Genomic DNA, 22,379 nt, shown 5'->3' on the forward strand with positions numbered 1-22,379 from the left:
TTCAAGCTTTAATTTCCGCTATTTTTCATTGCAAATATATAATAATTTAGATTGGAGTGCGTGCATGCTCAGTCATGTCCAACTTTTTTGCAACCGCATGGACTGAAGCCCACCAGGCTCCTCTGTCCATGGAATTTTCCAGGCAAGAATACTGGAATGGGTTGCTGTTCCCTTTTCCTGGGGATCTTCCCAGGGATCAAATCCAGATCTCCTGCATTGAGGCAGATTCTTTACCGTCTGAGCCCCCAGGGAAGCCCAGAAGGCCAACTAGTAGGGCAGAAAAAGTCTTGATTGATTAAAAATCAGTTATTTAAGGTTTTATTTTTTCTACTTTATGAATCAAAAGGGGAGTATCAGGAAAATGTATTCTCAGTGGCAGCTGTTTGTATCATCAATGGCAGTTATTAGTCTGTGGGTGATGTGTTACTGTGGGGCTCATGGCTGGAAAGTGCCTGCACAGTGGTGTTGGGGATGAGGGGTGTTAGATCCAGCTGGTGGTCCTCGTTGGGGCAGGGGGAGGCTCCAGGGAAGCACAGCCTGGGCAACATCACAAGTCAGGTGTGGTAAGAGAGAAAGGTGTGTTCTCCTTGAATGGACCGGGAGAACATCCCTCTTCTCCACACAGCCGTTTCCTCTCCAGAGCATGCATCCAACATGCCAGTGTGGCCTTGCCCAGTGCTTTGAATCAGAGGACAAAGGGGAGCCCCTTCTGTTGTGTACAAGGCATCAGGTCTTTATGCAGGTAACTCCCGAGTGGGATGATTCCTATCTCCCCAAAACAGCATCTAAGATACATTTAGAGTCTGTGGGAATTCAGCACAGCAGCCCATACTCCCAGTCTTTGGTGTAGGAGTGGGGACAGAGCATATCATGTAGGAATCGGGTGCCTTCTTGCTGCTCCTTGAGCCACTACTGACCACTTATGACTGAAGACAGTGCCTTGACCTCTGAAGTGGGAAGACCTAGATTAACTCTGCGAGTTATAATGTATCTTTTAATCATTAGTTTCCTCATCTGTAAAATGGGAGGAAATAGTAGTAATGACAGTTGAAACCATTTTGAACATTCCCTGTGTCCTGGAATGCCGTTAGAATGGAACTTTCTCAGCTTTCTGCTGAATTGTGTTGTTGTGCAGTTGCTCAGTCTTGTCTGACTCTTTACAACCCCTCTTTGCGGCTGCAGCACACCAGGCCTCCCTAACCTTTACTGTCTCCCAGAGTGTGCTTAAATTCATGTCCATTGAGTCAGTGATGCTATCTAACCATCTCATTCTCTGTCTCTCCCTTCTCCTTTTGCCGGCAATCTTTCCCAGAATCAGAGTCTTTTCCAGTGAGTTGGCTCTTTGCATCAGGTGCCCAAACAAAGTATTAGAGTTTCAGCTTCAGCAACAATCCTTCGAATGAATATTCAGTGTTGAGTTCCTTTAGGATTGACTGGTTTGGTCTCCTTGCTGTCCAAGGGACTCTCAAGAGTCTTCTCCAGCACCACAATTTGAAAGCATCAATTCTTTGGCACTCAGCTTTCTTTATGGTCTAACTCTCACATCCGTATGTGACTACTGGAAAAACCATAGCTTTGACTAGATGGACCTTTGTCTGCAAAGTGAAGTCTCTGCTTTTTAATATGCTATCTTGTCATAGCTATTGATCGGAGGAACAAACGTCTTTTAATTTCGAGACTGCAGTCACTGTCCGCAGTGATTTTGGAGCTCAAGAAAATAAAATCTGTCACTGCTTCCCCTTTCCCCCCATCTATTTGCCATGAAGTGATGGGACTGTCTGCCTTGACTTAGGTTTTTTGAATGTTGAGTTTCAAGCCAGCTTTTTCACTCTCCTCTTTCACCCTCTTCAAGAAGCTCTTTAGTTCCTCTTCATTTTCTGCCATAAGAATGGTATCACATGCATATCTGAAGTTGTTGATATTTCTCCTGGCAATCTTGATTCCAGCTTGTGATTTATCCAGCCCGGCATTTGGTATGATGTACTCTGCATAGAAGTTAAATAAGCAGGGTGGCAACGTACGGCCTTGACATCCTCCTTTTCCAATTTTGAACCAGTCCGTTGTTCCATGTCCAGTTCTAACTGTTGCTTCTTGACCCACATGTGGTTTCTCAGGAGGCAGGTCAGGAGGTCTGGTACTCTCATGTCTTTAAGAGTTTTCCACGGTCTGCTGTGATCCACACAGTTAAAGGCTTTAGCATAGTCAATGAAGAAGTAGATGTTTTTCTGGAATTCCCTTGCTTTCCCCATGATCCCACAAGTGTTGGCAATTTGATCTCTGGTTCTTGTGCCTTTTCTAAACCCAGCTTGTATATCTGGAAATTCTTGGTTCCCATACTGCTGAAGCCTAGCTTGAAGGATTTGGAGCATTACTTCCTAGCATGTGAAATGAGCACAATTGTGTGGTAGTTTGAACATTCTTTGGCATTGCCCTTCTTTGGGGTTGGAATGAAAACTGAACTTTTCTAGTCCTGTGGCCACTGCTGAGTTTTCCAAATTTGCTGACATATTGAGTGCAGCACTTTCACAGATTTCTTTTATATTACTCATTATATTGCTTTGCAGGCTGGGATCCTAAAGCACAGGGAAGTTAAGCCACTTGCCTGCAGCTACACAGTTAACAAGTGTCAGAGTCAGGATTGGAACTCAGGGTCTCGACTAAAGGTCATGCTTATCTGCTAGTCCATAATTTCCTCTTAGAGTTTGTAATGAATTAACACAAGAAAGTAAATACGAAATGTTTAGCACACTGCCCCATGTAGCAGATGCTAAATAAATAGTAGCTAAGGCTGTTGTGATTATCTTTTTGTCCTTGAAAAATGCGAGAGGTTCCTTTCCTCTCGTAGCCAAAGGACTAATTTCCTGGGGCAGGCCATTTTCTGGGACACTGGAATTTGCTGCTGCATCTCCCCTAATGGGCTGTGATGATTCCATGAATGGGAATGAGGCCATTAGAGGAAAGTGGCGTTTGCTTCATCTTGTCACCCACTCACTGATTCCCTTTGTGGAAGAGTCCCTGGTGTTCTGGAACACATTTCCCTGCAATGACAAGAAGAGGAGGCTGGGGACCGTGTCAGGGGCTTCATATCTGGATCCAGCAGGACTGCATCCTGGGGCTGAGCACAGGCTGGAGGCAGACTGAGGCCTGAGGCTGGGGCAGCGCCAAGGATCCCACCCCGGAGGGTCAGGGCAAGGAGGACCCGGTGAAAGGCCTCACCAGAGCAGCTGGGAGCGGCTGAGCAAACCTGGTGTGTTTTGCAGGGTGTGTTTGGCTAAGCTTCTAAGCTTCTGTAAATAAATTTCATCAAAATACCCCAACTCCCTTTCCTCTTCTTTAGTCACAAAGAGCATCCGTACTGTGGAGGAAAGGAGAATCTGTAGAGGAAACTCTGCAAGAATACAAACCCAAATGCTAACTCTGGCTCTTTCAGTGTGTGTGGGTTTTTTGAGTTTTCATATAACACATGCTTTTTGTAAAAATAAAATTAGGAACCATTAAAGCAAAACATTAATATTGAGGTATGTATGGCGGAGTCCCTTTGCTGTCCCCCTGAAGCTATCACAACATCGTTAATCAGTTATACTCCAATATAAAATAAAAAGCTAAAAAAATATATAAAAATAAAAAAGGTCCTGACATCAAAACAAAGAAAATTAATACTGAAAAAGAGTAGAGCATCATCAACAAATTCAGTGCAATTGGTGTTTAGGTGAAGGCGTTCCAATTCTGTTTAGCTTGTGTGTTCAAAAATGCACATTTTGATTTGTGACTTGGGAAGAGAAAGAAACTTATTACTTACCTCCCTGACTTTCCTCTTTTCAGGTCCTGTCTTCTTCTTCACATGCAAATGGATTATGAATTCTTTCATAAAATCAATAGTTTCATGGCCTCTGACATACAGGACCTTGGTCAAATTCTCAGCCATTTTATGATGGTTCAGTTTCCTCCCCAGCAGCTCCAGAAAAAGTAAAAAAGAGGGTGGGATAGGTTTTGGAGGTAGCAACAATGGTTAAAACCTTTTCTCTGAAATTACTGAACAAGGACCTTAATTGAACACTTATTGTGTGCTTTGATTAGTTATCTTTAATCTGGTTGGTGAGAAGAGATATTACAGAGGAAACAATTTTCATTATAAAAGGAGCTCAGAGCTGTTCAGCCATGTTCATGTAATACAATGGCTTCAGTTGCTTTTTGACTTTTTAGATTAGTTTTTTCTAATTTCAAGAGTTGGTTCTAGCCCATAACCTGCTAAGGGTCCAATGGGGAGAGGGCTTCAGACAGGTGGTGGTTGAGTCTTTTTTCACACCTTTACCTTAAAGGACTAAATTCTTTCCAGCTCTCTAACACTCAGCTTGGGGAGGCAGAAACACTGTATCATTTGCATGTAAAACCTATACCCTGTCTGGCTTTTGATGGATAAACAAAAATGACCATTTAAATTAATGGCTCTGGATGGTTACAGCTCATGAAAGAAATCAAGACATTTCTTGCTTAATATCATCCTTTGGAAGAGTAATTGTGGGGAAAACATTTGTTAGTTAATAGCTCAAAATACTTTCTTATCCTGGAAGACATTAATGATTTTCAAACCATACCATATCAACCTACCAAGATAAACAGGTAACATTCTTGTTTTTCACCTGCCTAATTTTACAGTTGCCCAAGAGGGAATAGATAAACCACAGAAAAGAATTAAACATACAAATACACAGAAAAGGTGAATCATCAAATTTTAAAATGAAATAAAACCTTTTTACAAATGTAGAGAAATTATTGTTCATTTCAAAGAATGTGCAAAAAAGTAAGAAATGAATTCTCTAAAGAATTCTCTTACTAGTAGAGCACAAGGCTAATTGAGTGATTTTCATTCCAGTGCTTGTTTAGATAATTTGGAATCATTAAAAAGCAAAGTGTTCTGGTTTTGAGGTTTATGACGCCTGGCCTTTTTTCTTTTCCATAAAGCCCAGTAATTGTGTTTCAGCCATTATGCTGTTATGGGTAGATCATCCATCTTCGTCTCTGCCTGCTGCTTCAGCACAGATACAGGATTCCAGGACCACATTTAGAAAATGATACAATCGATTCTGGGTTATGAGTTTTGTCTAATAACCTGTTCTAGACTCTGAAATCAGTGTGTACATTTTAAGAAATTGTGAACGCATTTCCCATAGGAGAGAAGCTAATTTATTACAACTTAATGGGGAGTGCAATGGGATGGTTAAACTTTGGCTCTTTTATTTTCTGAGCAGGGAAGGATAAGCTTCTTTGTGTTAGTGATCGCTCTTGCCCCACCCTGACCCCTGCTTTCTTGGGGTCTCTTCAGTGACAAGCCTAATGGCAACTAGACTCAGTAGACATTTTGAACACTTTCCAGTTTCTTGTTTTAGCAATTTTGATTTGGCCCTTGCAGTTCACTGAATTATGTGGTAGCATATTTTTGCATGCATGGAAATGATTGTATTGCATTGTCATCTAGCCACCTATTCATTGTCCAAACTTGAAGCTGGCTTTGAATAACTAAAAAAGCAGAGAGAACTAATTCCCATTTCAGTAAGCATGGTTGAGCCTTTCTCCTTTTATTAACTTCCTAAAGCTGCTGTAATAAATGACCTCAGACTTGGTGGCTTAAAACAGCAGCAATTTACTGTCTCATAGTTCTGGAGGTCAGAAGTTGGAACTCCATTTCACTGGACTGAAATCAAGGCATTGGCAGGGCTATGCTCTCTCTGGAGGCACTAGGGGAGAACTTCTTCCTCTCCTGTCTTCCTGCTTCCGGTGGCTGCCAGGCTTTCCTGGCATGTGGCCGCATCTCTCTAATTTCTGTCTTCGTGGTCACATTGCCTTCTCTTCTGTCTGTATCTTGTAGCCCTCCACATCCCTCTTATTTATGTGATTGCAGTTCGAGCCCACCTGAATAATCCAGGATACCCTTCCCATCTTAGGAAGATTGACTTACATCTGCAAAGTCTTTGCCATAGAAGGTAACATTCACAGGTTCGAGAGATTTGGACCTGATATTTTTGATGGGTGTTTTTAGCCTAGTATGCTCATACAGAGTAAAAGCTGGGGGTCCCATATGATCTCACTTGGTAGTTTGATTAAAGGACTCCATGCTTGTAATGGTATAAGGCCCATGAGAATCTATGTCTGTGCGTGTGTGCTAAGTCACTTCAGCCGTGTCTGACTCTTTGCAACCCCATGGACCGTAGCCCACCAGGCTCCTTTGTCCATGGGATTTCCCAGGCACGAATACTGGAGTGGGTTGCCATGCCCTTCTCCAGAGGATCTTCCCAACCCAGGGATTGAACCCAAGTCTCTTACATCTCCTGCATTGCTAGGTGGGTTCCTTACCACAAGTGCCATCTGGGAAGCCCAAATCTGCGTCTGAAAGTGTTAGTCACTCAAGTGTGTCCAACTCTTTGCGACCCCATGGACTGTAGCCTATTAGGCTCCTCTGTCCAAAGAATTCTCCAGGTGCGAATACTGGAGTGGGTAGCCATTCCCTTCTCCAGAAAAAAAGAACTCTGGTCTGGCAGCAAGTCTGCTTCCATATAAATGTGGATTTGGACCTCTCTGTCAGGTAGGGCTGTAGATGGATATATTGCTTGGCTCCCATGAAGAGCTTTTTGTTGTAATATTTTTATGTAAAGTATGGAGGAGCATGGATAATTGTTTGGGCCTGGTTTTCAGTTCCCCATTTCTAGCTGGAGATTTCCAGATATCACTGTTCAGGAACTTAAGTTTCCTAAAATGCCTCCTCTATCTATTTCCACTAAGGAGAGTCATGCCTGGGACTTATGCGTGCCTGATACCTGGGCACCCTCTAAGCTGGTTCATCCTGAGCTGCCCCAGACTTCTGACCTCTTCTGGGAACCTTTGAACCCTCTGTGCCCAGCTGTTCTCTGCAGGCATGGTGGTCCCAGTCCTGGTGGAAACAAGAAAGGGCTCACAAAAAGGAGTCATTTCTCTGAGATCATCCTTCAGGAGCACAGGATCTTGTTGTTTTCCCACTCTTAGCCTTTAGGACTTTTTATTAACCTACGTGGAACCTCGGAGATTTTATCTTTTTGAACTGTTTGGATGCCTATAGTCTCCTTTCCTTACAAATATCTGTCCAAGATACAGATTTTTTGGCCAGTCTCTTTCCCTTGCTCCTTCTGGCCAATCATCATCCTATCTAGAAACATGCCTTTTGGCAAAGCCATCATGTTATGGAGAATCATGTGAGTGGCCTGCATGTCCCTCCTTCTCCCTGCCTCTTCACCCAGCTGACCCTGAGATAATTTGGTTACTCTCTCCTCCAGTGGGACTATCAAAGCTACAGTCAACTTTTAGTATCCACTGTGGGGAAGATCAGGCTTCCCTGATGGCTCAGACGGTAAGGGATCCTCCAGCAATGCGTGAGAGCTGGGTTCGATCCCTGGGCTGAGAGGATCCCCTGGAGGAGGGCATGGCAACCCACTCCAGTATTTTTGCCTGGAGAATCCCCATGGACAGAGGAGCCTGGAGGGATACAGTCCATGGGGTTGCAAAGAGTCAGACACGACTGAACGACTAAGTACAGAGAGAGGGAAAGATCGGTGTAAAGAACTCATGTTCTGATTTTCTTATCAGGATCATGGGGAGCTATATTTAGAAAGACTCCAAGAATGAACACGTAATCCGGAACTTTCTAGCCCTGCCCTTTGGCCAAGTTTGACGATTTTATTCTCCAACACTCAGTCCTGACCACATGTACTTTTGGACAGAAATTGCCCTCAGTCTGGAGCCAGGTGGAGCTCCTTCCCTTTCAGCCCTATTCTCTTTCCCTCAGCGTCCTGTAAGAAAACCTACCTTATCTACAATGGCAGCAGTAAAGAAAATGAGTACAACCTTCCCTTAACTTGCTGTTTGTAATAGATACAGTATGTGGAGCTATTTCTTTGAATCCTTACAAGCTCTGGCTAATAGTGACTGCAGACATGGTGGTCCCAGTCCTGGTGGAAATAAGAAAGGGCACACAGAAAGGAGTCATTTCTCTGAGATTATCCTTCAGGAGCACAGGAGCTTGTTGTTTTCCCAGTCGTAGCCTTTAGGACTCTTTATTAACCTACATGGAACCTTGGAAATTTTATCTTTTTGAACTGTTTGGATTCCTATAGTTTCCTTTCCTTACAAATATCTGCCCAAGATAGAGATTTTTTGGGTGAGATTACTGACTGTGTCCTAGACAGGCCAGACCAAAATGGCACTTGTCTGCCCTAATCATACCTACCCATTCACTTTCCACATTCCTGAATTCCTCACTGGAAAAGACTCTGATGCTGATTGGGGGCAGGAGGAGAAGGGGATGACAGAGGATGAGATGGCTGGATGGCATCACTGACTCAATGGACGTGAGTCTGAGTGAACTCCAGGAGTTGGTGATGGACCGGGAGGCCTGGCGTGCTGCAATTCATGGGGTCACAAAGAGTCGGACACGACTGAGCAACTGAACTGAATTGAACTGAGAGAGCCTAACTTGTGAATTTCTGGCTTACTATAGTGCCACTGAGTTTTCTGGGCTTCCCAGGTGGTACTAGTGGTAAAGAACCCACCTGACAATGCAGGAGAGGTAAGAGATAGGGTTTGATCCCTGAGTCAGGAAGATCCCCTGGAGGGAGAAATGGCAACCCACTCCAGTATCCTTGCCTGGAGACTCCCATGTACAGAGGAGCCTGCTGGGCTTCAGTCCATGGGGTCGCAAAGAGTTGAACATGACCGAAGTGACTTAGCACACACTGAGCTTTCCACACATAGGTACAATGAACTCTGGAGTCACACAGGACTAAATTAAAAACTGAGTTCTTACACCTGTTGGCTAGTGAATTATTTAAATTTTCTGAGCCTCAGTTGTTGTTTTTTTTAAATCTGTCAAATGAATATAACAATCCCTCCTAAAACAAAAATAAAGTGAGTTACATATGTGCCAAACAGAATGCCTGGCATATATTTAGGACACAATTAAGGTTAGTTACTGTCAATGTGTTTTTATTAAATAAATGGGTAAGATGTCTTGTATTGCCTTATTTCTACTGCTTCATGATGTAAATGTACACTTTATAATTAAGTTTCGTAAAACACTTTGTAAGTAGTGTATCTGTTTGTTAAACAAATATTTACTGAATCACCAAGTGTAGAATGGTGCATGCTTGCACGCTAAATCTCTTCAGTTGTGTCCGACTCTTAGCAACTCTATGGACGGTAGCCCACCAAGATCCTCTGTCCATGGGATTCTCCAGGCAAGAATTCTGGGGTGGCTTGACATTTCCTCCTCCAGGGGATCCTCCCAACTCAGGACTGAACCCTTGTCTCCTGTGTTTTCCGCATCAGCAGGTTCAATCTTTACCACTGACCCCACCTGGGAAGCCCATAGAATGGTGAGCTAATACTTATTTACAAAGCAACTGAAAGTAAGCTTCCAAAATATGTGCCAAAATTCCAGCCTACAATTTCCTTTGTTTTATGGGAAAATATTCATTTTATTAGGCATATTTTAGAACTTTCTGATTGCTTAATATTCTCATGCCATGATTCACTATAAAAAATGAATATAGCCTTCCATCTGTAAGGAATTGTTTAGTTAGGGCTTAGATCCTTTCTTGCAAGCCCTAGAAATGCCCAAAGCCTACCATTTTGAACATTGATATGGCAAAAGACCAATTAGGTCAAATGCATATCTGCAAATCAGATACAATTCTGTATTTTAATGCGTAAATGGAGGCTCAGTGAGATTAAATAACTTGCATAAAAGCCACAGAGCTGGCTGCTGCTGCTGCTGCTGCTGCTAAGTCGTTTCAGTCGTGTCCGAGTCTTTGAGACCCCATAGACGGCTGCCCACCAGGCTCCCCCGTCCCTGGGATTCTCCAGGCAAGGACACTGGAGTGGGTTGCCATTTCCTTCTCCAATGCATGAAAGTGAAAAGTGAAAGTGAAGTCACTCAGTCGTGTCCGACTCTTAGCGACCCCATAGACTGCAGCCTACCAGGCTCCTCCGTCCATGGGATTTTCCAGGCAAGAGTACTGGAGTGGGGTGCCATTACCTTCTCCACAGAGCTGGCAGTTGGTAATATTTATATTTGACTTTGGGTCTGATCAATCTGGCTTCCCGGGTGGCTCAGTGTAAAGAATCTGCCTGCCAATGCAGAAGACACAGGAGATCCCTGGGTCAGGAAGATCCTCTGGAGAAGGTAATGGCACCCCACTCCAGTATTCTTATCTGGGAAATCCCATGGACAGAGGAGCCTGGTGAGCTATAGTCCATGGGGTTGCAGAGTCAGACACAGCTGAGTAACTAAGGCTCAGCGCGGCTGATCAATCCAGGGCTCAAATGTTACTACATTCCTGTGCTTCCATTTTTATATTAATGAACATCCTTTTCCTTCTTGGAGGAAGAAGGTTAATGGTTCAAGTAGTTGGGGGCAAAAAGTTGCCAGTAATGTGGCTCTAAAGAAAGAGCTCTTATCTATAAGCCTGGACATCTGGCTTCTGGCCCCTGCGCTGCTCCCAGCTAGTCCTGACACTGCAGGGAGGGAGAGGAGTTACTGAAATTCCAACTTCTCTGAGCATCTCAGGAGCCTCTCAGCTGTAAACTTTAGCCCATCACACAAAACCCAATAGAATCCCTAGCCTTCTTAGAGCCAAATCTGTCTCTCTAGACTATGATAAATGTTTTTCTTTGTGGTTCAGTAGGAATCAAGGATATGAGATCCAGGATGTTTTGATCTCAGAGATCCAAAGGGTGTTATCCTAGTGTCCCTTCCAGTAAAAGCACTACTCTGAGAAGGTCTAGGATCTGGAGCCACATATCCATCCATTCGGAGAGGAATACAACCTCAGTAAAGTCCTAGAGAAATGGACCAGTTTGGAGGTGGGGTGCATGCTGGCAGAGCCTACAACCTCTAGTTGATTTCAGAGTGCCCAAGGCACTTCCCCCATCCTACATACACGGAGTCATCAGAGAAGAGGGACTGTGGATCCCTTCTTGAAGTTGATATAGTAAGACATCCCAGGATTTACTTTTTAAAATTGTTATATTAGCTTTTTATTTTGAAATAATTTCAAACTCAGAAAAAAATCACAGTAGAATACAGAATTCTCTTATATTGTTCATCCATATTCACCAAATGTTAGCATTTATCTGCCTTTTAACTGCCTTTATCATTCTCCCTATACACACACACACACACACACACACACACACACTTTTGATATTTTGAGTTTTGAGAGCCAGGTACAGACACAGTGCCCCCCTTACCACTATATTTAGTAACATATTTGTATTTATTTACCTCTATATTTAGTACATTTATGTTTAGCTCTGTATAGTTCCTAAAATCAAGAAGCCATTCTCTTATATAACCACTGTTTAATTTTCAACAGCATGAAATTAACACTAATGCTGTTTTATAATCTATAGACCTTACTCAAATTTGACAAGTTGTTTCAGTGACTGTCCTCTATGGCAGAGGGGAAAACCTACAGCACAAAACATAGCAAATAGGTGTCAGGAGCCTTTAGTCGCCTTTAATCTGGATTCATTCCACAGTCCTGTTGACTTTTGTGACCTTGTCATTTTTGGGGGCCAACAGGCCAGTTATTTGTAGGAAGTCCCTCAGCTTGGTTTCATCTGATGTTTCCTCTTGTCTGGGGCAAGAGAGCCTCAAGAGAGGCCGGATTCTTCCAGAGCTTCCCGCCCGGTGCTCGCTTTGCCCTGTCCCTGATGATATTTTCTTTCATCACTTGGTCAGGTGCTGTTTTTCCGGTTTCTCAACTGTAAAGGTACTATTTTCCCCTTTGAAAATTAGTAAGTATCTGTGAGGAGACGCTTTGGAACCATCTAAATATCCTGTTTCTCATCATAATTTAGCTCAGTAGTTTTACCAGTCATTTTAGGATTCTTACCTGAAGCATTTATTGCTAGTTGGTTGCCAAATGGTGAGTTTTCTTTTCTTTTTTAAAATCATTGTATCTGTCTATTTTTGGCTGTGCTGGGTCTTCACTGCTGCGTGGACCTTCTCGAGTTGCGGCAAGCGGGGGCAACTCCAGTTGCACACAGGCTTCTCGCTGCGGTGGCCTCTTTGCATGGGCTGTAAGGGGTGAAGCTTCAGTAGCTGGGACGCTTGAGCTTAGCAGTTGCGGCTCAAGGGCTCTAGAGCACAGGCTCAATGGTTGAGGCACACGGGCTTAGTTGTTTCATAGTGTGTGGAATTTTCCGGGATCAGGGATGGAACCTGTGTCTCCTGCATTGGCAGGCGGATTCTTTACTACTGAGCCACCAGGGAAACCCTGACTTTTCTGATTTTCTATTTTTCTTTCTATATTGAAAGTATACACCATTCAGTTTCTAATGACGTACCAGAAAAATTGTAAAAGAGAAAACATCTGGGCTAATCTAAATCCATAGGAAACAAAAACACCCCTTTCCCCTCCCCTTAATCCCAGAGCCCAGGTATTTTGCTAAGTGGCTTATCTGTCTATATTTAACACAGTGGAAATATGCAGAGCTGTTGGAAGTTGTTCCTAAGGCTGCCTTCTATTTGAGGTAACAAGTAATTCCTAATCTCCTCTGAGAACCTTCTCTCCTCAGGTTGACCCTATACTTTTTCGCATAAGGTCTTGATCTTATTCTTCCTTTCCTGGCCCTGTCTCAGCATGCACACACACACAGGCACTCTCACAAATACACCAACTCACACACACACACACACACACACACACACACACACACTCCTTAGAACCTGACTCTTACAGCTGGTGAAGCCAAAGTTGTTTTCTAAACATCACCTCAACCCTCTTATCCTCTTTCAAGGCATGAGTGGCAAGTTGACATTCCACAGGTGCCCTCACTTCCTTTGACTTCTAGCTCAGCCTTTTTAGTTACCTGTTCTCTGGTCTTGGAAGCTCACACACTCAAGATGAATCTAATTCCATTCCCTCTCTCTCTCCAGAGTAAAATGTCACTTTGTTATCCACAATTTCTTACTCTTAAAATGCCTTTCAAAAACAGATCTCAGAACAGACCTCTCCTACATTGCTGCTAAGTGCTGCTAAGTCACTTCAGTCGTGTCCAACTCTGTGCGACCCCAGAGATGGCAGCCCAGCAGGCTCCCCCGTCCCTGAGATTCTCCAGGCAAGAATACTGGAGTGGGTTGCCATTTCCTTCTCCAGTGCATGAAAGTGAAAAGTGAAAGTGAAGTTGCTCAGCTGTGTCCGACTCTTCGCGACCCCCTGGATTGCAGCCTACCAGGCTCCCCTGTCCATGGGATTTTCGAGGCAAGAGTACTGGAGTGGGGTGCCATTAGGCTCCTAAAAAACAGAGCTATGTTTAAGACTCTTTCCCAGTTACTTCTTTCAGAAGATTTCTGACCTTCATGTCTACCCTTCCCATCTATGAAAACCATTCTTTCCATGGGAAAATCATTTTCCTTACAATAGACATCAAAAGACCTTAGATTAGTCTAACAATTTGTTATATAGTTTTTAGGGAAGCTGACTTTCACTCATACCAAAGAAGCAGTGGCCACAAATGACCCATATCCACAAAAACCTTCCTCCTGGTTAATAGTCTGTGATTTTTCATATTAAGTAACTGGATCTTGTTTGTAGAATGGAACCATTTCAGGGACCATCCTCTGGTCTAAAATCCATGGCACAGTCACCTACTTCTAGAAGGAGGAATATATTGATAACTAACCTTTTGTCGTAAATCTTAAACTAGGAATAGACATGGTAGATCTACTAAATAAAACTGACTTATTCCCCAGGAACTTCTGGGGTATTCAGTTACTAGTTAGTAGCAGAAATTACTATCTTTGGAGAAAGTCTGATTTCTCATGAGTAACCTTGTTTTTTTAATTAGGAAATGTTGAGAGATGATATTTTCTTCTCCCCACTTAAAATCCCCAAGTGATAGCACTTCCTTGCTTTATCCTTGAATAGGACGAGAAACAAAGAACTCCTCGTCAGCAGTTTTGGCCACTCTGGGAACACAGATATTTTATTCCATGAAACTCACTAGCCAAAAGCCTTTCTGGTTCTAGATACATCCACTGTCCTGAGCAAAGAGTCAGAGCAACACATTGCCAAACCTCTGTTAATTAATACATTACAGTCATCCTTACATATCTGTAGGATTTTAGTTCCAGGACCATCCCTCCCTATATCCCCCACCACTGCAGATACTAAAATCTGAGGATGCTAAAGTCCCATATATAAAATGGAATAGTATTTGCATATAACCTGCACATATTCTTCTGTGTACTTTAAATCATTTCTAGATTACTTACAATACCTAATATAATATAAATGCCATATAAATCATTGCCAGTATGTAACACATATCAATTTTGACTTTTGGAACTTTATGGGATTTTTTTTCCAAATGTTTTTGATCCATGGTTGGTTGAATCTTTGGGTGTGGAACCCATGGATACATATTTCCAAATACTGACTGATGGAAATTTCTCTGTAAATTATATGATAGTTTATCCTCAGCACTTTTGACACGGACAGTCAAGTACTTTGGCAGAACCTATCTGTAAGTTCAGATATTGTAATGGATAGCAGGTCAGAAAAAGATGTGACCTATAGGAATTAAGGGTTGAATATTGTATCTCTAGCCTCCCCTTCTTGGTTATAGTTTTAGAACGTTCAGTCACTTGTTGGAGGAAGGGCTGCTCGCATGGTATCTGGACAACAAAACACTGAGTGGGACCATATCCATCAGTTGATATAAAAAGGACCTTGATAGTATGTGACCGCCTGGACGGGAGGGGAGTTAGGAAGAGAAGGGAATACGTGTTTATGTATGATTGAGTTTTCTGTCCACCTGAAACTATCACAACATTGATAATTGGCTATACTCCAATAGAAAATAAAACGTTTTTCAAAAAAAGGACAGTGATAGGTCACAGACATGAAGGACTTTGATTAAATCTTGAAAAATATCTTAAGCAAGATGGAAAAACTTAAAAATCAGTAGGAGTTATACTTGCAGGAGAATGATATACACCATATATTAAAATTCATGAATTAATGATGATTCTCAAGCAAATAAAACAAAACCAGTGGTCAATGTTTGGAGATTGGAACCAAGGGACTCATTCTTCTGGAGAATGATATTACAAGGAAAAGAATAAAACACTTATCCTGTCTGTTCTGCATGTACTGTATATCAGTGTAGCCAACTAACTGATAAGAGAAAGTTTTTCATAGAAGAATTACAAATAAGAATGAAGAGGGAATGATGAATAATATCATTGTTTTGTCACTGTGAAAATAATGTGCTTAGTTTCTCAGTCGTGTCTGACTCTTTTTGACCCCATGGATTGTAGCCTGCCAGGCTCCTTTGTCCATGGGATTCCCCATACAAGAATACTGGAGTGGGTAGCCATTCCCTTCCCCTGAGGTTCTTCCTGACCTAGGGATTGAACCTGAGTCTCCTGCATTGCAGGTGGATTCTTTACAGTCTGAGCCACTGGGGAAACCCATGAAAATAATGAGTTTAGGCAGTTGTATCAATGAGCACGTAAAACTGTTAGTTGATAAACTCATGGGGAGCTTAAAGATAGTTGGATCAGTCTGGCAACACTTGAAGCCGCCTATCAATCTTAACATATCCAAAAGAGAAGAAGCCCAACATTATTTTGCCTTGGGATGCAATGCAAGAGGAAATATACATGTAAAACATTCTTACTGCAAAATTGAACCTGATTCTTATTAAAGCTCTAGATATAACTACAAGTACATAAGAACTATAGGTACCAGAGGCCACATTAAATGATGCCATGTGAGTGGTAACTGAATATTTGAAAAAAGTCATCTTTTACTAATACTTACAAGAGCATTTACAGATGAAATTATTTGATGTCTGTGTTTTGCTTCAAAATAATCTGTTGGGCAGAAAAGTAGGAATACATATGAAGCAAGATTGGTTGGGAGTTGGTAGTTATGATGCTGACACGGAAGTAAAGGTTCATTATACACTTGCTATAATATAGATACTGCAGGCATCAGTCATCTCAAAATCAATGTGCTTTTCCTTCTCTTTTGGTAATAGAATCACCTAGGTTTGACCAATAAGTTACCACACTTTTAATGTTTCTGAATTTGCATGGAAATGTGCAATACTCTGAGGATGAATAAACCCTGAAAAAACATGCATCTCTTCCAATTGGGATATATGTTTATTCTCATATGATCCCTGAAACCAGGGGCTGATTTTTCTTACTATCTGGCCAGGTGAGTGAACAGCTGATATTATACCAGCATATGGACTGGGAGAACACAGGCTGGACCGCAGAAGACTCTTTCACGTTCACAGTGTCCTCCCCGCCAGCAGCTCTAGGCCCTGAGGAGTTTCATATAACTATTTCATATGAAATTAACGAACCTGGTCGGCAGAGTCGTCTGCTTGCAAATACAGGTAATTCCACCTTATCCTACTGATAAGGTCAGTACCTTATCTCCACTTCTTAGAACAGGGACATTTGGGGAATAAATCTTTCCCTTTTCAATTATCAATGCCATGATATCAATCTTTGAAATAAAACTTATATGGCTATGAAATGTGTTATTTCTTTATGTATGCTTTTTCTCTGGGCCTCTGCTTTTTCCTCTCCTGAGCCTTAATAGTTTCAGTGGGCAAAGGATGGAAAATTAGCTTTCAAGAATTCTTATTTGTACTTCCAAATGGGGACTTCACCATGCCCACGACTGAAAACTGTTGATGGAAAATGAACATAACAAAAAGGGTAAATTCTTGAAAAGAAAGAGATACTGAAAGCTATACCTGTTTCTATGGTAAGAGAAAGTCAAGTAGTGGGAAAGTTAGGAGATGGACTTGTTATAAGTGAATCTCAAGGTTTAAAACTCTCTTACTTGAAATACTGACTTAGTGTGGGCGTGTGTATTTAAAATTTATTTTTTTAGTATGCCTTGGGTAGCAATGCTAATTCAGGTGTTAAGGTTTTTTGAATCATTCACTGGGACAGGCAAATGTGAGATCATTTGAAAGTTTTAATGAAATGCCACTTTGTTCTTTACATATGTTTTTAACAGGAGCTGTTGTCAAGGAGGGAGACAAAGTTCTTATCGACCAATCTAAGTTAGATGCGTCCAATCTCTTACTTAAATTGCCCAAATCTCAGCGTTCTTCATATGAAATTTGGTTCCAAGTTACATCTCTTCCTCACCATGGAACGCTTATGGTTGGAGAGAGAAATATTACCAAAAGAAAACCCAATTTCTCTCAATATATAATTAATAAATTTGGAGTCACATACCTTCACGATGACTCTGAATCCCTGGCTGATAACTTTACCTTTGCCATTTGGCCCAATGAAAAGAGCAAGTCCACCATGAAGCCAGAGGCCGACTTTCATGAAGAGATGTTTAACATCACCATCATTCCTATAAATGACCGAGCACCAGAATTAAAAACAAAAGGGCTTCGACTGCAAGTTCTGCAGGGCAATAGGTTGGTTTTAGGACCTGAAAACCTAAAAGTGGAAGATCTAGATAGTCCTCCAGAAGAGATCAGGTATGTGATCATCCGTGATCCTAATAATGGCTTTTTGGCAATGGCACACCATCCGCATATACCTATTCACCACTTCTCACAAGCCGACATTGATAACTCTCGGGTGTGGTTCATACAAGATGGAAGCCCATCCTCTGGAGCGTTTTACTTCAGTGTCACCGATGGCCAACACCGGCCACTCTATAAGCTCTTCCACCTGGATGTCATCCCTGTCTCCATCACCCTTGTGAACCTCACTGACCTTCTTCTTCCACAAGGCCAGACAAGTGTCACCATCACCAGTGCTCACTTATCAGCAGTGACCAATGGGAGGAGCCCCCAAATCACTTACAAGGTTATGTGGCCCCTCCAACATGGTCATCTGCTCATTGAAGACCAGGTGGTCATCAGTTTTGGACAGGAAGATGTGAATTTAGGAAAGCTCTCTTACCACATGACAAACCTCACTGCCTCAGAGGACCAGCTACAGTTCTCACTGTTTACCTCAGAAAGCAACCTGACAGGACAAACACTGTGCATCCGAGTGCAGCCTTTACTGCGGGTTACGTCAGACCTGACAGTTGCCAACAGCATGGCCCATCTGCTGACAAGAAAGGACCTTGATGCTGCTGAGCTTGCTAACAGGACTAACAGTGACCCCACATTTGAAGTGACAGAGCCCCCTCTCCACAGCAGACTTGTACGAAGAGCAGGCCAGGACACCGCCTTGGAAGATGTTACTCTGTTCACTCAGAGGGATATTGACCAAGGACTGCTGATGCTCGAGCCGCATGCCAATCTGACAGGCCCCAGCAGCCTCAATGACTCCTTCACATTTCTGCTCAGGGCAGACCATGTCCAACCAGCAACAGGGTGTCTCCCCTTCACCATAGTGCCACCTGGCCCCTTTCTTTCGCAGACTTTTACCCCCAATGTTTCCTTCTTAGTCACTGATAACCTTGTGACTATCAGTCTCTCTCAGGAAAAGCCTGTGGTTTCCTCAGAACCCACAACACAGACAGGAACTCTGGGGAAGCTGACCCAGACCAGATGGCCGGAAGCAGCTCCCTGGGGACGACACGGTGGTGAGGAGCCCACTCTGGATGTCACGGCTTCTCCCACCAGAGTCATTCGGTCACCAGATGCTGCCAGAGCCAGCCCTGGGGCCCACACCCAGCCCTGGGAGAGCAGTCACCCTCTGACGGTCATCATACCACTGACAGTGGTGCTCCTCCTGCTAACAGGAGCCGTGGTGGCCTTGTGTGTCTGGCTGCTGGGCCGGAAGGCAGAGAAGGCAAAACCTCTTACTAAGGCCCAGATCGACCTAGAACCCACAACCACGGGTCCTAGGGCAGAAAGGAACACAGCAGTCCCCACTGTCACAGTGACGCCTCTCCTGAGAAGCTCTGGCAGTCCTCCAGTCAGTCTTTTCAGGGCCCCACAGTGTGAGTGCATGGAGAAGTCTCCAGCTTCCGAGCCAGCAGAAAGATGTGCTCCTTGGGAGACATGGGTGAATTTGGATCCTGACATGGTCCAGCTCTGCCGACAGACCAACCCAGCACTGAAGCGCAAGCAGTACTGGGTGTAGACTCAGGGTGCTCGTTCCTCACTGACCGCCTGCTGGGTGCCCGGTCCTGGGATACCAAGGCAGAGAAATGCTGGTTGGATCAACTGAGAAAAGCCTGGCTCTGCCACCCCTTGGTGCTCAGTTTCAGCTCCATGGTTAGATGCTGGCAGGTGTTTACTGTAACTTTTGTGGAACACTCACCTTAGGGGCTGTCCACAAGTTTTGTGTGCCTTCTTTCTAGACCCAGTGCTCTGAGTGTGCTTAAGATTTTGTCACTGTTTACAAGACAGAACGTGCTGACCTGACTGCAGATTAACACAGGAGCTATAGTTAGTGGAGGAAGGCTTTGAATGTTTTTCCTTGAAGATTCACTCTCTGAGTGAGTCAGTGAGGAAGTGAAGGAACTGTGTCAGCAAGTAGAAGACGGAATTGATGGTATCTGTGAGTTTGTTTCTGGTGTTTTTCTGTAATGACTTTTCCTCCTTGGAGTCTCCAGCTTTGATTTCCTAATGCAGGAAATGCCTTGGTGCTCTAGATAGTGGGACAGTCTGGCCCCTTTTGAAGGTATTCATTGAACACATTGTGTTTGATCAAGAGGCCTTATCTATTCTTATTTGTATTATCAAACATGTTGTACAAACATTATTTAAAGCCCTAAGGAATAGGTTTAATGTTTTTGTGATGCCTCAATTTGGCTTAACTTTACAATGAATTGAAATAATGGCAAATTTGTATTTGACCTGCCTAGTCGAGCCTACAATTGGCCAACCCACCTTCAGTTTCCATAGTTTTAAAATGGATACATCAGTACTTCTATTAGGAATGCTTTGGGTAGCAAATCATTAGACATCTGCTATGAGTGGGATTTAGGTTGGGGACTGGCGAACTTGTTCTGTGCAGGGCCATATTGTAAAAATATTTTGGTTTTGTGGATCACATATGGGTGTTTATTTTTATTTTTTAACAATCTTTTAAAACTGTAAGAACAATTCTTAGTTTCGGATGTGACCCACAGACCATAGTGTGTCAATTGTTGGTTTATCTAAGCAATAAAAATGTTGAATTATTTCAACTAGCAAGCAGCCCAAAGTGGATATTCTGAGGCCAGTTCAACAGTTCAAAGACATCATTGAGGACTGAAGCTCTTTTGTTCTTTCTACTTTACCTTCCTCAAGCTATTGGCATTTCAGCCTTTTGTTTAGTTCCTTGTGACTGTGACATAGCTGCTGAAGCTCCAAGTAATATAGCCCAACTCACAGGCAAAAATCCTAGTGGGTGAAAAGGAGAGATGGCCGAAAGACTTTTTCTTAGAGAGGATCTTATTTATTGTTATTTATTGATATTTCTTAAAATCTTGAGGCTTTCTCAAGCATTTCCCCCACTTTTATCTCTTATTGTCTAGAACCAAGCTACATGTTTCCCATCCATTGACCAACCACTGGCAAAGGGAAAGGGGATTTGCATGATTGGCACCTCCTCCGGGGCTGGGACAGGATTCTGCCAGCTCAGAAATCAGTGAATCCAGGAGTTCTCTGGCAGTCTAGTGGTGAGGATTCAGTGCGTTCACTGCAATGGCCCTAGTTCAGTCCCTGGTTGGGGTAATTGAGATTCCACAAGCCGTTCAGCAGGGCCGAAAAAATTTTTAAAAAATGTCAATGAATCAGCCCACCATGTAATTACAGAGGGCTGGGAAATGGCCATTAGATAGGCAATGAATAAGATCTACTAAAAAAGTTTTCAAGTATTGAAATATTGAAATACTTGGGAAATGAAGATTTTGAGTTTTCAAATTGGTATCTAATGTCTCCTGTTCATATTTTAATGATTTTCTTAAAGCTAGTGTTTCTAGGGTGGGGGGAGGAATTTCTTCCTAAGAGACATTTGGCAATATCAGGAGACATTTTTGGATTTTACAGCTGGTGCTGATGGCATCTAGCGAGCATAGGCCAAGGACGCTGCTAAATATCCAACATTGTACAAGAATTTTCTGGCCTCAAAAGTCAGTAATGCCAAGTTGAGAACCCTGGTTAAAGTCATAAATGTGGAGTTTTCCTTTATATCCAGTGAAGGATTAATAGATACATTACCAAGTCTAGGCAAAAACTGTATTCTAAAAATGGAATGGAAGGGTGAAAATTCCATAGTGTGTTTGAAATTGTGATTGGCTAATGGCAAACATGAACATTTTTAAAGAGAATATTAAAAACCAAACCAAACTTGACCAGACTCATTTCTTTATAATCTTTTGTCTAAGGAAAAAAGTTTCCTTGTGCTAACAAGTGGAACACATCAGGAGAAAAAGAGAGAAAAGTGGGGAGGGGAGAGGATATTTACAAAGGTAAAGATGAGATCAGAGTGTCCCCAGAAGTCTGATGCCCCTAAAGTGTTCCATATAGAAAAGGCTTTTTCCTTGCCTTCTCCCTTTTCTGCTCTTCTGGATTGCTTTTCTCTCCCAACCCAATTTTAACTGTTCTTGGGGAAGCTGATTTCACAAACTACAGAATAAATGGAAGTATAGCATATATAGGGGCTTCCCTTGTAGCTCAGGCGGTAAAGAATCTGCCTGCAATGCAGGAGACCTGGATTCAATTCCTGGGTTGGGAAGATTCCCTGGAGAAGGAAATGGCAACCCACTCCAGTATTCTTGCCTGGAGAATCCCATGGACAGAGGAACCCGGCAGGCTACAGTCCATGGGGTCGCAAGAGTCGGACACAACTTAGCGACTAAACCACCACCACCATAGCATATGTGCGCCTAGAGACAGCTACCCTGTCTTAGATCCTTAGATATATGCCACAGACAGCTTTTGCCACCATCCCTGGCCATGGACAACTGCTGCTGAACTAGACTTCTCTTTGTTGTTGTTCAGTCACTAAGTCATGTCCACCTCTTTGTGACCCCATGTACTGCAGCACACCAGGCTCCTCTTTCCTCCACTGTCTCCCAGAGTTTGCTCATATTCATGCCCACTGAGTCAGAGATGCTATCTAATCATCTCATCCTCTAGCAGAAGTAGATTTCTCTGCTCTTCTCCCAAAAGTGATTCTCTCCTGTAGTTTCTGGATTCCTGAATTTTATATAGACCTCCCAAGTGTTTTTTGTACTTGATCCCTTTAGAAAAAAGGAGGAATGATAGTCGTAATCCAAGGTTGGTTTGATCACTGTACAACATAGGCTTGTTCTTAGGTCTGTTCTAAGTAGTCAGACACTCAGAAGAAGCAGAATGGCAATGTGTGCTTGAGTTTATGCATAGAAAGAGAAGGCCAAGGAGCA

The 22,379-nt window shown here is 42.8% G+C and overlaps 1 protein-coding gene across 1 annotated transcript in view; it reads left to right on the forward strand.

Moving 5' to 3' along the window:
• The window catches only part of LOC102185312 (chondroitin sulfate proteoglycan 4), a 72,620-nt gene extending 51,294 nt beyond the window's left edge, over positions 1-21,326 (forward strand). The window contains exons 9-10 of the mRNA XM_018065745.1: positions 16,260-16,443; positions 17,079-21,326. Of these exons, the coding sequence (XP_017921234.1) occupies positions 16,260-16,443; positions 17,079-19,126 (2,232 nt within the window). The 3' untranslated portion in view covers positions 19,127-21,326. The remainder of the gene's footprint in view (positions 1-16,259; positions 16,444-17,078) is intronic.

Source organism: Capra hircus, chromosome 20 (genome assembly GCF_001704415.2).
Source record: "Capra hircus breed San Clemente chromosome 20, ASM170441v1, whole genome shotgun sequence".
Taxonomy (NCBI): domain Eukaryota; kingdom Metazoa; phylum Chordata; class Mammalia; order Artiodactyla; family Bovidae; genus Capra; species Capra hircus.